Raw genomic sequence first — 16151 nt, 5'->3', positions numbered from 1 at the left:
TTACTGTTTTCATTGTCATAATGCTGCTGTCATAAAGTTTTTCTTACTGCTGTCCTAAAAATTAATTTCTGAAAATTAAGTACTTTGTCATGGAATTGTGATAAAATGCATATCCTTTGTAAACTGAGTATTTTTTTAGCATCTATTGACATTGATATCGAATTGCAAAGTTGTTTTTGTTCTCTTTGAGCTAAATTGTATCAAGAAGATTTGAAATAAGCTAGTGTTTTAACTATAGTATCTTCAAGAGTTTATTTTCCAAGTCTTCATCTAAAAAAAGGCAAGCATTTCATTTGGGTAATTGAGGGCTTTTGCGGCATAAGTGTTTTCCCATTCTCGAGTCTAACTTCATCTCATCTTCCGGTGCATTTGCATATAAGTTAACTTTGCATAGATAAAATTTACTTCCAAGCATAAGCTTGGTCGATAGACAGATAGATCTCCATCCGTCTTTTCTTGAGAAGCCTGTTTTAATAGTACTTAAAACGGTGACCTTGCAGTCGTCAGAGCCACAGTTCTCTGCAGCGCCGGAGGCACCGGGTATGTTAGAATTTCAGGAGAGGTATCGTTAATCACACTTTAGTGTGCTTCCTCTGATCTTCTCTTTGCCAATTACTACGAAATCAGGCTCAACACAGAAAGGATTGAAGGGTTCACATTTAAATAGGCATTTAACTAAAATTAACCAAGATTCTTGCATCTCACATTAGTTTTAGGATCTGCATTTCATATAAAATAGTCATTCATCTAAGCAGCAGTTGCTAATTGATTACTTGGTCTTAATTTCCCTAGCAAGATCGTTGAGTCAATAAGGCACTGGTATCAATCGTTTAAAATCTAATCAAATCCTATAAGTCTTGCTACATTTTAATCAAGTATTGATCGCTTCACTGTGTCTCCCGAATTGGTTGGTTCCCAACTAGTGCTTTTTCATTCCACTTTTCCATAGGGTCTATCCCCCTTAGCCTGTTGTAGGAAGACAGCTTAAATGGAGAGATTGGGGATCAAGGTGACAGCCCCCGATCTAAGCCGTTGTCGCAGTGCCTAGACATTCTGTGCGACAACATTTTTTGGCGCCACTACTGGGGATATTTTATTCTCAGCGTTTCAACGACATTCATCTTCTCATTTGTCATCTTTTCATTTGAGCCGACAACAACAACATTTTGGCGTCGCTGCCAGGGATTTTATTCTCGGCACTTCAACGACATTTTATTTTCATTCTCCTCATATCATCTTTATCATTTTTACCGGCAACGGCAACATTTTTGGCACTGTTGCCGGAGATAGAGGTTTTTTTGTCCTTGGTTTCTCGACATCATTTTAATCATCTCATATTTTCTTATCTATTCATTAGCGGTCAAGCGACACAACTTTTCCTGGTGTCATTTGAACTTTTAATCACCCTATCTTTCGTCGTCCCATTAATCGTTTCATCTGCACCTTTAGCACTTGGACATTTCGGTTTGTTTCTTGTTTGGGTAGCGACTCCACTTCTTCCATTTATTATTTTCAGACAAGAAGCCCTCCCTTATATCCGGTTGTTTGTTGCCTTCTAGATCCTAGAGTTAGATTCATGTTCAAGTGGCGACTCCACTTCTTTCATTTCTTACAAGAATTTCTACTAGAAGCTCGCTTCTTGTGGATCTCTTGATTTTCTTGAACAGGGGTCTCTCTCTATCATCCATTTGGTCTCTCATTATTCCTTCAGGCAAGTCATCATGGATGATTCATTTACCCCATGTCATTTTACTGATGTTCTCCATGATATTCCGGAAGTGGCCATTCATAAATTATCTTTGTTCTCGGGTGGTGATTCAGTCACTGTTAGAAAGCATCTATGCAGGTTTACTCATACAATACTTAGATATTGTCGTTCTCCCCAATATGATCATGAAGATGTCAAAATGCGTCTATTTGCCTTTTCTTTAGAGGGTGATGCTTTGAATTGGTTTAATAATTGTCCTGAAGATTCTTTCGCTTCTTTACAAGACATCATCAATGCTTTTAAAGATAGATATGGTTATCAAGATAGCTCGCCTTGTGCCCCTAAAATTATGCAACAGAATGAAAGTGATCTTGTGAAGGATCCAGCTATCGATGAAAGATTTCAAGACAATTCTCCATATCAGAATGTGCCATCCACTTGTACTGTTGCAGATCAAATCCATGACAGTGGGAAAATAGGTACAAGTTGTCAAATCAGTGTCGACAATGAAAGGGAAAATGATAAGAAAATTATAGAAGAAATAATGCCGCTTGTGAAAAATATGGAGCTTAATCAAGGAAAATTTGTAACTGATTACATCAAGGATATGAGAACTTTATACACCCACCTGGAAAAACGTGATAAGTAGATAGAAATCATGAAAATTAAACACTTTGATCACGTAACCACCGTAATAGAAAAGTGTGCTCAAAATATGGAGGATATGAGGACCGACATGCAGAAAGAAATGGAAACCATGAAAGCTAATCATGGCAAAGAAATTAATTCTATGCAAAGCAAGTTATTAGCCTTAGAGGAAAATATGACGTTCATGGAATTTAATCATTCAAATCATGTGATTGCCATGGAAACAAGTTATCAAGAAGAAATAAATTCGATTCAGAACAGATTGTCAACTATGGATGAAGAAATGACCATCATGAGGTTTGATTATAATAATCAGTTAGCTATCATACAAGCAAATCATGAGAAAGAGATAATCTATATGCAACATTGCTTGATGACCATAAAAGCATATAATGACAAAGTAATAAAAGATATGGAAGCTAGTCAGATATGTCTTCAGAAAAAGTTATTGACCATGGAGGAAAACCATGCTAGGGAGTTCAGTGCTATGAAGGTTGAATGCTCTAACCAGATGAATGCCATAATAATACAGGTACAAAAACTTCAGCATCAGTTAGAGGATGAAAGAAACAAGGAAACACCAACAGATCATAAGCCTCCCTATCTGCTGCAGCAAGCTCCATCTTATTATGAGGTCATTTGTTCCATTGAAAAGTAGTTAATTGAAGGTGACCCGGATAAAATTGAAATTGATAAGAATCAGGTTGATGCTCACATGGTTAATCCACCAGTCATAGAAGATCAAGTTATAACTCATGACACTTGTGAGACTGATCCATCATTCTTGACAAAGCAGATGCAGAATGAATAGAGACATGTCATGCATATCTTACATACTTCATCTGAGAGTGTTGAAGCAGAATGTTCCACATCATCAGTGATACAGCCTGCCACTAAGAAAAAGCGCAAAAGAAAAAGAATGAGAAAGAAAGCGATTTGATGCATCAGATGGCCGTGAGCAGCTTGATTTCCGGATAGGAAGAAGTCCTACCGTATGCAGAATTGGACATGGCACATCCGGGAAACAGCCGACAGATTTGCCTGAAAGCAGGCAAATGCTCAGTATGCACTATATTGAATGCATCTAATGCCATGGGGCATCTTTGTATTGTATGTCTAACCTTATGCCCTGTTATTTTAGTATTTCATTTGTAGTTAGATTTGTGTTTTTCATGTTATTAGACTAGTTAGTAAATGAAGAGCTTATATCTTTCCTGTGCTTAACGTTATATGATGATTTTTGGATGGACGCTACTTATGTTTTGTTGTGTGTTGCGTGGATGTAGATTCTGGATTCTCACATTCCTCTAGTGCAGCAATGTGTCCCCAAGTAGAGCCAGATGTTGACCACTACGTGTCAATGACCCATAGCAGTACAACCCTTTTTCGCAAAAGGGATAGCGCCTGATCGATGTGTTCCTGCCATCCAACTATCATCATCAACCTGAGGATCATCTTATAATGCAAACCCAGTCTACATGTGTATAATGTAAATAATCTCAGCAGATCTGTGTCGTGTATGTAATCACCTAAATAAACCTACTTTTCTGGTGACGATCTACATTTTGGGAGGTTTTTTGTCTCACCAATCCATTCTCGAAGGGTCGGCAGAGTTTTCTTTCAGCCTTACCCCAAAGCCGGAATGGATTTTGTCACTGGGATCTTAGGGGAGTCCTAGTGTTCTAGATCGAGTCTATGTAAAAGTGATTTGGAAATAATCCTAACTATTTGGTTAGGTTATTTTATTACAAATTGCTTGATCTACTAGATTATATTTGTGTCGCGGAATTGGGTAATCTGTGAGGGTTTTTTGTAAAAGGGTTTTTAACTTTAAGATGTAAAAAATGTAAAAAATCATGATGTAAAGTGTCTTGAGGGTTAGAAAAATATTTTATCCCCTCATAGGTTAATTAATTAAATTTTCTGGCTAAAATTAAGTTAAATCCTAAGCCAGAAATCTGATTAATTGTAGGTCCTAAGTGAATTTAAATTTTCCAAAGACAAAATTCGTGGGTCCTTTCAAAAATTAAATTTTAAGAGGTTCAGGGATTAAGGTTAATTGATTATTTTGCTAAATTTTATGCCTTTGGTCCGTGGGGTAAGTCAAAGTCAAAATTTTGAGGAAATTAATTCAAAAATTTAATTTTTGAATTAATTAAAATGCATTTAATTGAAAAATATGAAATTTCCCCAATATTTAAAATTTCAACGAATGAGATTAAAAGAAATCTTGATCCTTATCAATGGTCGAGATTGCTTTGACAAGGATCACTCAAACTAGCCATTGGAGGATTTATCTTTAAATAGGAGGTCATTTGTCAGTCAGTGTCATCTAATCTCTGAATCGTGTACTAAGCTCTCAAGCTCTCTTGTATATTTTTTTGAATTAATGCAAAAGTCTTTGAGGTTTCAACATGCTATAGTGTTCTTCTTCATGAATTTATGGTAACATTGTTTTAATTTATGCTTAATATTATGTGAAAACTATCAATCAATAGCTCTCTTAGAATAATCTGAATACAAGTATCTTATTCAGTTTGTTGGATCTAGGGTAACATTTTTAAGTTTGATTGAAGTAGCAGGTATCTCTATTTCTTCATAATTTTATTGTTTTTGGGCTAGTACCTCTCTAAAATTTCAATTTTTTTTAAATATTTTGTGAAAATTTTGATAGATGTGGCTATTAAAAGCCCTAGGTTATTAGTTCTGGGAGGGGAGTTGGACTCATACTCCTCAGATCTGATATATCTGTAAATTATTTGTATAGATCTGTAAATTATTTGTATAGATCTATTATTTAATTGTGTAGATCTGAAATTTTGTAACATAATTTTGAATTTTAACACTTGGGTTTTTTGGGATTTTTTCTATTTTTGTACATATCGGGTATTGGGTTTTTCTCTTTTCACTTGTGCAGGAATAGATTTGAGAAATCAGCCGAGAAAATCTTCAGATCTGAGCTAGATCTAGACCCTGGAGGGCAATATCTGGGCTCAAAGATTGTTTGCAAGAATAGATCTGAGAAATCAGCCAAGTAAATCTTCATATCTGAGCTAGATTTAGAACCTGGAGGGCAAGATCTGGGCTCAAAGATTGTTTTCAGGAATAGATCTAAGCAATCAGCCAATTAAATCTTTAGATCTGAAATTTTTTCAAGCAAATCTGGGGGTTTTGAGACAAATCTAGGCCCTGGAGAGCAATATCTTGTCCCAAATTTGTTTGCAGGGCTAGCCATTAAAGATTTTGTAATAAATCTAAAGATCTGAAGCAAAATAATTTTTTTCAGAACAAGGGTTTCAAGTTTTGGGGCTCCTAAGCCCAGATCTACCTTCTCCTAGCCCAACGCTAGTTCTATTGGGCCTAGTACTAGCTCTCATTGGCCCTAGATTCCCTTGCCCTATTTTTTTTTTGAATATTTGATTTTCTGAAGCTAATCATTAGTGGGTTTTTGCAGAAAATTTGGTAAAAATTTGTGTTTCAAATATTGAATTTTTTTTGGCAACTTGGGCAAGTGATCTTCAAGGCCTAGGGCCTAAGGGTTTGATCTCTAAACCATCTTTTTCCTCATTGTTTGCTACAACAGTCATATACCTTTCTAATAGTGGTGAAAAACACATCTAAATGGTTTGAAATTAACTAAAAATTTGCTAAATACATTAATAAATCATTTATGTTTGATGTGTATCAAGAATTTGGCCTAGATCTACATTTTGAGTCACTGTTATCTCTAAATAATTCTGTTTCTGAAGTCTAAAATATAATAGTGGAAAAATTTCATGTGAGTTAGCTTAAAATCAGTGCTTAAGTTGTCTAATACATTAAGGAATTAATTTCTTGAGTTGGGCATTCATCATTAGGCTTATTTCATGTTTTAATTGCTGGTTGTAATAAGTATATCAAATTTGATATAATTCCAGAAATCACGTCATAACAAGCTGAAATTTTTTTATAATTCATGTGGGCAAGTTTGGAAAAATTTCGGTAAATTTTTGGCATAAAAGTATCATTGATAGCTTACTATTTTCATTGTCATATTGCTGCTGTCATAAAGTTTTTCTTACTGCTGTCCTAAAAATTAATTTCTGAAAATGAAATACTTTGTCATGGAATTGTAATAAAATGCATATCCTTTGTAAACTGAGTAATTTTCTTAGCATCTGTTGACATTGATATCGAATTGCAAAGTTGTTTTTGTTCTCTTTGAGCTAAATTGTATCAAGAAGATTTGAAATAAGTTGGTGTTTTAACTATAGTATCTTCAAGAGTTTAGTTTCGAAGTCTTCATCTAAAAAAATGCAAGCATTTCATTTGGGTAATTGAGGGCTTTTGCAGCATAAGTGTTTTCCCATTCTAGAGTCTAACTTCATCTCATCTTTCAGTGCATTTGCATATAAGTTAACTTTGCATAGATAAATTTACTTCCAAACAAAAGCTTGGTCGATAGACAGATAGATCTTCATCCGTCTTTTCTTGAGAAGCCTGTTTTAATAGTACTTAAAACGATGACCTTGCAATCATCAGAGCCATAGTGTGTTTCACCTGATCTTCTCTTTGCCAATTACTACAAAATCAGGCTCAACACAGAAAAGATTGAAGGGTTCACATTTAAATATGCATTTAACTAAAATTAACCAAGATTCTTGCATCTCACATTAGTTTTAGGATCTGCATTTCAAATAAAATAGTCATTCATCTAAGTAACAGTTGCTAATCGATTACTTGGTCTTAATTTCCCTAGCAAGATCGTTGACTCCATAAGGCACTGGTATCAATCGTTTAAAATCTAATCAAATCCTATAAGTCTTGCTAAATCTTAATCAAGTACTTGATCGCTTCATTGTGTCTCCCGAACTGGTTGGTTCCCAACTAGTTCTTCTTCATTCCATTTTTCCATAGGCTCTACGCCCCTTAGCCTGCTGTAGGGAGACGACTTAAATGGAGAGATTGGGGATCAGGGTGACAACCCCCGATCTGAGCCGTTGTCACGGTGCCTAGACATTTTGTGCGACAACACCGACTAAGGACCATCTTGGAGAAAAAATTTCTCCTAGAGATGTTACCCACAAAATTGTGGGTAACAAGCCCATTTCAGGGGCAAGTCTCGCTATGGTGATTTGGGTCTAGAAACTTTTGGAATTTGTTTGAGGCCTTAAACAACCATTTTTGTGGTAAAAAAACTTTGCAAACAAAATTCCAGCCTCTCAATGTTATTCTACACATAGAGAGCTTTCCAACAACATGGAGATTAGCTTAATTGAAATTTGTATGATGAAGTTATGCCTCTTGCAAGTTGACCTGTATTATTGACTACCATGAGAATGAGTAGATATCGTGTCAACTTTCATTACTCACACATGACGCTAGTCACATGTCGACTTTTAGGAAGATTTTAGAGGCTCCAAAAGCCTAACCCTAATTGGGAATTGAGGCATGCAAAATCCCTAACCCTAGATGACTATCAAGACATGTTAAATATTGGGTCACTAGGTAAGGAAAGGGTTCCATTCTTGCATTAATGTTATTGATCCATAGTTGAGCAAAGAATTGGGAGTGGGATATTGAAGAAGAGTAGAAGTAGAAGATCTTGTGGTAGCCATATAGGCCACAACATCCATGGTAATAGTGCATGCACTTTCTTTGTATTTGCTTTTCATAAGAGAGAAGAAATGATTAAGCCATAGGCCTCAACTTCTTTTCCTATATTGGGTTTTCGAAAGGTACATATTGTGTTCATTTTGTGGCTGGTGTATAATTTGTTGAACTTCTTTCATTTCAATATCAGTTTATTTCCTTGTTTTGTGTGCTAAGCTAGTAATATTAAATCTAAATCCAAAGTAGAACACTACATAATAAGAGATTTCATAAATATTGTAAGATCTATTGTAACAAACCATTCCAATGGAATATAATGTAGTAGTTTACAAAACATTGTTGATATCAGAGCAACTTTCTTTGCGGTTCTTGTGGGAATCTGCAATATCTAGATAGTGTAAGAAAGAAGTCTTAAATACCTAGCCATGGAAGATAAGTACAATAACAATCCATGCAATTATTCCAAGGAGATATTTTCAAAGCTGGAAGCAGAAGTCATTAAGTCTCTCACAACATGGCCATACTCATGCAAGCTTTAGAGAACAAGTTTGGATGTTTCAAAGGGTTTGGTAGCTCTAACTCATGAGTTGGCATGAATGGAAAATCTAGAGATAACAAAGACCTAGAAAAGGCATCAAAAAAGGAGCTAGAGAAAGAGAGACTGAGGAAAGGAGTCAAAAAAAGAGCCAGAGAAAAAGAGGCCAAGTTTTACTGTTGTCACTTCGTCCCATTCTTTGTTTAGAGTGGAAGTGAAAGAGAACATCAAACCTTACGAAGGTGAGATTGATGTTGTTAAATTGTATCAATGGTTGCAATAGTTAGAAGTTTATTTTAGTGTTTGTAACATAGGATAAGAGCAAAAGTTTTCATCTGCTTGACTGAAGTTAGAGGAACATGCCCAGACTTGGTGGGAAATTCACATAGAGATGCTTTAGCTGGAGGGTGATGCCCCAGTAACTAAGTGGGAGATGTTAAAACCTTCACTAAGTCCTATTTCTACCCTATTGGGTATGAAGAGGACTAGTGGATCCTTTGGCATTTCTTCAAGTAGAAGCAAGGGAAAAGTGTTCAAGAGGATGCCACTGAGTTCAGTTAGAAAGCCATTATGTTGTGTATATCTCCCAACAACCTAGATGTACTCCTCAAATATCTGGGGAGGTCTACATAGTCATTTAAGGAGGGCAAGTGATTCTCTTTTATCCAAGGACAGTTAACGAGGCCTATGTGCAAGCATAATATCTGGAAATTATGGGTAAACAATAAAGGACAAGCAAGTGGTTTAATGCAGAAATACCGCCAAGATGCTTCCAAGAAGGGAAAACAGAAGTGGAAAGAAAAGGACAGGAAGACAAATTACAGCACGTTTGGCTTCGGGTTGGTGTGAGCATATTTTCTAATTATATTGGATTTCAAGAACTGTACCTTTATTTCATACATTAGCGCTAGTTATCTCTTCACAAAAAGGCTAGTTATCTTTTCTGCTCCTGTATTTGTATTTTTTACTGCTTGAACTATATATGAAATTACTGCTCATTCGACACAATGTGCTTTGTCTAGAAACTAAGAGAACCATTTTTCTTCTTTTAATAAGGCAGAGAATTACACAATTTGCATATTTATCACTTAAACAAAATAAAATGGCTCTCCGAAATATGCATTGAATGTGTCCTGACTCATGAGAATCGATCATCTCAAATAGCTTACATGCTGCTATAATATTTTCCCAACTTGTTTTCCTCTTTAGCAAACAGAATTACTAGAAATATTAACTTGACTGAGTTAAATTATCTTAGGCAATGCAGTAACATAGTAACATGCATTTTCATCTTACAGGGCACTGGGTTCTGCTGCGAACATATTTTCTGCAAATGAAAAGGAGGCTGCTTCACTCGTTGGACCTGGATCACCATTGGAGATGATTGAGCGTATTGCAGAACTTGGAGCTGAGGTTTTGCTTCTAGCATATATTGAAATTGTTTTTCCATCTAATATTAGTTCTTTTGAATTGTTGCGAACTCTATGGAATTGAAATGGTAATGCAAATAAAATATAAATTGCAGGTGGTGACTCTTAGAAGAGGGCCTTCTGGAAGCATTGTTCACAGGCAAGATATTAATGCTCAATTAAGCATTTATATTACCCATTGTCTTTTGGATTTAGTCTTGTTCCAATGTCAAAGCCAGAAGTTATTGCCATTGCAGACAATTTATTGTTTCACTTTATCTTACATATTATTTCAGGTCTGACAGTCGGGAGACATGGGAAATTCCAGCTTTTCACGCAATTTGCCCCTTGCCAAACTCTCCAATGCAAGGAGAAACTATAGTGGAAAATGTTGTTGATCCAACAGGGTGTGGCAATACATTCTGTGGTGCATTCCTTATTGGATGGTGGAAGACTCGAGACTTATTAATAGCAGGCCTGTGGGGTAGTGTTGCAGCAAGCTTTGGTAAGTATAACTATAAAAGATCCACATGCTTCCACAATTTTGCATACGTATGAAGCAAGGTTCATGGATATATGATGAAACGAATCATTTCCATCGGTGTACATAGCACGGCAAAACACGAGGCCGTGATATTTTTCTTTCAGAAATCAAGAATAGCTTGTAACCCCATCATGCTAAAAATATATGTATCTCTTTCGCAATATTTTAAAAGTGCTCAATATTTTAAAAATTCTCTTTATAAATGTGTTTTTAGATTCCAAGTCCATTTCCTTTCCGTAACTATAAGCCTTCTGGTCATTTTTATCCTCTTCAAAAATCAGGGAAATGTAAGAAACATGGGGAGGGTGTGTTAGCGCTGATATCAGCGCGTAGACCTATCCATTTGGTTCCTATAGTCAGAACAATCTGAAGCTCTGCCAACTTTTGTAGATGGAATTTCAACCAGTATTGCAAATATTGCGATTTTATTGCCTAATCGTGATTTTTTGGGAGGGTGATTTTATCGGCCAATAAAATTGAAGACTTTTTTGCAAATGAAAAAAATTGCGCTTAAAAATCATAAAAATTGCCCCAAAAAAATCGTGAAAATATCACCAATAATAAATTAATTTTTTGAATTCATTAAATAAAAATTATAATTTATCATTTTTATAATTATTAATTTATAATTTATGGATTTCATATAAGTTGGAGTCCAAACACCTTAATGTCATGGTCTACCTCTATTGCAATCTCCGTTTGTGGGTGAGGCGACTTCAAAAGACACTTGACGTGGAGGCCATCTCATTGGATGGAATTGACAGCACTGCTGCTTGGAGGGTTGAGGCCAAGAGGCCTGTCATGGAATCAGCCCTTGATTGGTTAGAGGAGGATGTAGTGAAAGAGGTAGCAGCTGCAGAGGAGAGAGTGGTGGAGGAGGAGGTGACACCACCTACCATGGTCACTAGTAGAGGACATGGTCTACCTCCTCCGGCTCCTAGTTCTTTTAAAGAACATCAGAGTCCAATGCCAACACCAGGGCCTTCGTTATCTAGAGGGAAAGCTATTACATTTTCTTGCAAAAGGGGAAGAAAAAATTATTAGTTACTTAGTGGTTCATTTCAATGTGTATGACTCATGATATGAGATACATTATTACATTTATTGTTGATATTTTGAAATTAAGTCTAGATTCATGATTCAAAACATGATTCACTATTATCTGTGATGTAGCACTCAACATATTAAACATCTTATATATTAGTTTTCTTTTCATATTTATATATCAATGCTTTTATTTTATGTTATGAATGCTTTAGATACTAAAAAAAATTGAAAAAAATGAATATATATATATATATATATTAGTTTGTCCATTTTCACCAATTTTTAAGATTTTTTCTTTTTCCTTACCCTCACCAATTTTATCCCAATGACTTTCCCAACATTAATTTCAACTCTATTGAAATATGCTTTCAATAGAGTGTTAGGAATTGAAAAAACGCTTGTGATTCTTTGAAACTATATATGGAGTGTAGTTAGCTCTTTCTCACAAAAGTAGAGGTTGTCATCACGATATGAAATTGTACTATCTCCATCCAAGGAATCCAGATATGAGTTATGGACTCGCTATATTTCAGGCACAAAACTTATGTTTTGAATAGGCAATTTGACATAGCATTCCACTTTTTTCAATTATTGATAAGAACTGTCAATTTTTTGGTTCTTCACGTCATTCACATGCATATCGCTGACCAGCAGTTGTGTATGTCGACTTTCGTTTATTACTGATTTCCTCGTCATTGAATATGCCAGTTTGATATTGATGATGTTATTTTTCTCTCAGTGGCAGAGTACGAGGGTCTTCCACCCCCTCCACTATCACATTGGAGGGAACAAGCCCAGGTACGCCTAGATATACTCAGGCCATATGCAAAAAAACTTAATACGCCGCAGTAACCATCCTAGAGTTGCAGTATAACTTTATGTGGAGGCTTTGTCTGCCTGCCAAGACTTGCCATTTAATGAAATCACGCTAATTTAACGTTGTTTGTAAGCCATTTGAGAACCTGCATGCTTCATGGGCATAAAGGTTTGTAATTTTTCGAGTTTCTTATTTAATTTATGACTGAAATTGTGCGAGAACTTGAGGAAAGCCTTTTTAGTAAAAACAGTGGCTCCTTAATGACATTCTGTACGCATTCTCTTGCTTTGGCATTGATTGTTATATTTATATAGTAGCTTCCAATTCAAAAGAGGAGAATGATTGAAATATGCGAGATACAAAAACGGTATCATGTAATGTTGTAACTTACGTGGATCTGATGCCAATACATTTGGTTCGGGCACCTAAACTCATGTACCATGTGCGCCATTGTATAGTTTCATTGTAATAAAGTGTTAAGGATGGCAAAGTGTTGGATATGGGGAATGCCCCAATCATAAAATGGGAAAACCAGCTATGAAACTTAAAAACAATGGATGGAAATTTACAGAGAGGTATTACACAAAGAATTTCAATGTAACTTCTTAAGGGTTATGCTCTATACATTGTCTATTTCGTAACCCACGTATTCCTACTTAGGGTTAGGACCTTAAAATACCATTTCCATTCAAGAAGGTGTTGCTCTGAATGCCTGCTAATTGCAGATGTTTATGCATGAATTGCTCATTATTCCAATTAGCATATTGAATCAGCAGTTTCTTCCATTTTATGGGAAGCTCCATGGTTGCTATGTTTTACAACTTATTTACTTGTGAATATATCACTAATTCCAGTTGCAATATAATATAATTTTTCCATAGTCATCCTAGAAGCTTTTTCTATGCTAGAATCCAATACCAAGAACCTTCTTCAAGCATGATACATGGGAAATTAAGTACACCCTCGAGGGTGGTAGTTATAATTTGTAGTTCACATTGCAAATCTTGTAAAGTACCTTGTATGTGCATAGCCATTGTCCTCTAACTAATCTCAAACTACCTCTCACTCGTACACATTGATGGGTTTGTCGTTTCATCCAATTTTGGACCATGGCGAAAATTCCCTTGGGGATTCGGAGAATGTTTTGTCGATATTATACATGATCTGCAATTTCTTGTACTTTGGAAATCCCCATAGAGGTGAAGTGATAGAGGGAGGTGGGTAATAATAGAGTGCCTCGAATGGTGCCATATGAATAAATGTATGGAATGTAGTGTTATACATCCATTCTATTACAGGAAGTCATTTGAACCATCAGAATTATGTGTTAGAAGTGAAGAGAAGAAGAAATATTTCTAGGACATTTATTCACAACCTCAATTTGATCATCTAATTAAGGATGATAGGAAAAGTCATGAGCTAATTTAGTGTTGAGAGAAGAAAATAAAGTCTTACCAAAAATTGCTAGCAAAGAGAGAGTCCTTGTCATTGACTATGGACTTTGGATTTCCATTAAGCTTTTGAATATCATTCATAAAGGCTTTTCCATTCTACTTGTTGACAAAGGATGAGCCAAACCACAAAAATGGTCATATTTAGATAGTTTGTCCACCACCACTATAATACCATTTTTTCCTTACAATTTAGGCAAGCCCTTGGTGAAGTTCATAGATACTTCCTTCCAACATTGACTAGGAATGGCCCAGGGCTATCATACTCCTATTGAATTTACTATCTCTCTTGTATGTTGTTGGCAAACTAATAATCTGGCCACAAATTTTGGTACGTCTTCCTTTAAACGCTCCCAAAAGAAGTCTCATTAGACCTTGTGATAAGTCTTGAGAAATCCAAATTGACTAGCAGTTGGAGATGCATGCATTTTGGTAAGATATGATGCAACATGTTTTAGTTGTGAGTTTTAATAGAGGTATTTCATCCTTATATCAATATGGGTCACTTATCCAAACAAACTTATTTGATGCATTTCAATCTTGTTGTAGTCATTGGATCAATTAAGTAGTAGAGTCATTTTGTTGTTTTGTACATGTTGCTTCTACTAATTGGCCTATAACATAGAGAACATGAAGAAGAGACTTATGGTTATAGGTTGGTGGGTTATGAGGGAAATCAAAATCAATGATTTCTAACCAACAATCATATATACAAAATGGCATAAAACTTGACAACACATAAATAACCCATATAAGAATGTTTTAAATATGGAAAGTATATAATCACATACCTCCTACATTTGAACAATTCAATTAATCTTCTTCTTTATCCAACTCCACATCTATATCATCCAATTCAAAATCAATGTTGAAAGGATTGGCCATAAGAACCTTATCATCAGTGTCATTTTCAATAATATCATCATCGAGAACATTGTCATATACATCTAGCTCAACTTCTCTACATCATCTTCATCTTCAATACCATCTTCTTCTGCTATGCTATACTTTACATGGCTTCCTCTTGGATCATATCTAACAACATATGACCAACCGGCTTGTTAAATTTTATTAAGGTTATATTGTTTATTGCTTTGATAATTGCATTTCATTATTTACATATTCAATTCACCCCACAACATCATAACATTATCCATATTACAACATTATTTAGCAACATATGCAACTCTATAGAAAGAAAAATATCATCATCAATGCAGCGAAACAAAAGGAACAATAGAAGAAAAGCATTCACACATAGAAACACTAGGAATGGTCAGAGATCAGGGAAAAACCCACTATGGAGAAAGCCTTTTCAAATTCTTCTTCTTATTAGATTGTCATTGAATGATTTAGCAAAAGAGAGTACAATGATCCATATCTTCAACCATAATCCTATCCAGCAAAATCAACTAAACAACATCCATGAGATGAACCCAACAATGTTAATAATCAAAACACTAATTCAGAAGTTTTCAATCAACTGTCACTGTGTGCGGTCAACTGTAAAAATCAAACCCTAGTTTCCAATCGCACACATGAGCCTGTGTACTTACAGTTGCAACCGAAATTTGCCTGAAGCATGCTTGCGGCTAGAAACCAAAACCCTAAACACACGTGCGAGCTTCAGACCCTGCAATCTCGAACTTGTGCGAGCAAACTTCCATGAATCATCTCAAACCTGAGTGAGACAAACAAAAGAAAGAAGAATGATCATGGTGATGATGTCCAATTGAGGGTCACTTAAATTGTATTTATCGCCGTCCATGGGTGTCCAATTTCTCTTTTGGGCCGACTTGTCCTTTTGTGCACATATGGGATTTTCCTTAAAAGTATACTTTCCCTTGTTTAAAATTAGTCAAAATTGGTCCTCTTGAAAATAGGAATCTAGTCCCATGATTGTAATTATTCACTGAGCTACCAAATTAACACTCCCTCTCATCTAGGTAGAAATTCCAACCGCATCATGTAATCATCACAAGAATCCTATCATCAAATCATGTCCTATCTCAAGTATTTCATCATCAAATGTCATCACTGCTCATCTCTACTCATCTAAGATTATCCTTTCTTATCTCTTGATTGGCTTGCTTATATGTTGAACATTCTCAAATCCAAAAGAAGAAGAATTTGACATTGGAGGGGAGCTTAAGCTACCACCCTCAATCCATCGGGGAACACATCTCAACCCAAAATTTAATGATAATGAGGAAGGTCCTATGGGACACTCTCACCCCAAGTCATCTCATTGTGCAATAGGCGAGATACAACTTACCAAGCAAGGATCACAACCATCCCATTATGCAATCAATGGGCGAGATACCACTTGCTATACGAGGTAAGGATCACAACCATCCTATTGCTTGTTGATCTTCCCAACAATGACCCTCAAGAGTCATG

The 16151-nt window shown here is 35.7% G+C and overlaps 1 protein-coding gene across 13 annotated transcripts in view; it reads left to right on the top strand.

The window, feature by feature from the left end:
* Positions 1–12887, top strand: part of LOC149144719 (uncharacterized protein C16C9.01c-like) — a 329727-nt gene extending 316840 nt beyond the window's left edge. For 3 of the 13 annotated variants that reach the window (XM_089446734.1, XM_089446738.1, XM_089446737.1), the window contains 4 exons: positions 9782–9896; positions 10009–10052; positions 10189–10397; positions 12223–12886. In XM_089446734.1, the coding sequence (XP_089302860.1) occupies positions 9782–9896; positions 10009–10052; positions 10189–10397; positions 12223–12335 (481 nt within the window). In that variant the 3' untranslated portion in view covers positions 12336–12886. Of the gene's footprint in view, positions 1–9781; positions 9897–10008; positions 10053–10188; positions 10398–12222 lie in introns of all 13 variants that reach the window. The other 10 variants (XM_089446740.1, XM_089446736.1, XM_089446742.1 and 7 more) reach the window with 6 other exon arrangements.
* Positions 12888–16151: the final 3264 nt, after the last annotated feature.

Source organism: Pinus tabuliformis, chromosome X (genome assembly GCF_031772625.1).
Source record: "Pinus tabuliformis cultivar Carrire ecotype Pingquan chromosome X, CPIR1, whole genome shotgun sequence".
Lineage (NCBI taxonomy): Eukaryota > Viridiplantae > Streptophyta > Pinopsida > Pinales > Pinaceae > Pinus > Pinus tabuliformis.
Note: the sequence above shows the minus strand (reverse complement) of the source record. Positions and strands in the feature narration are given on the sequence as shown.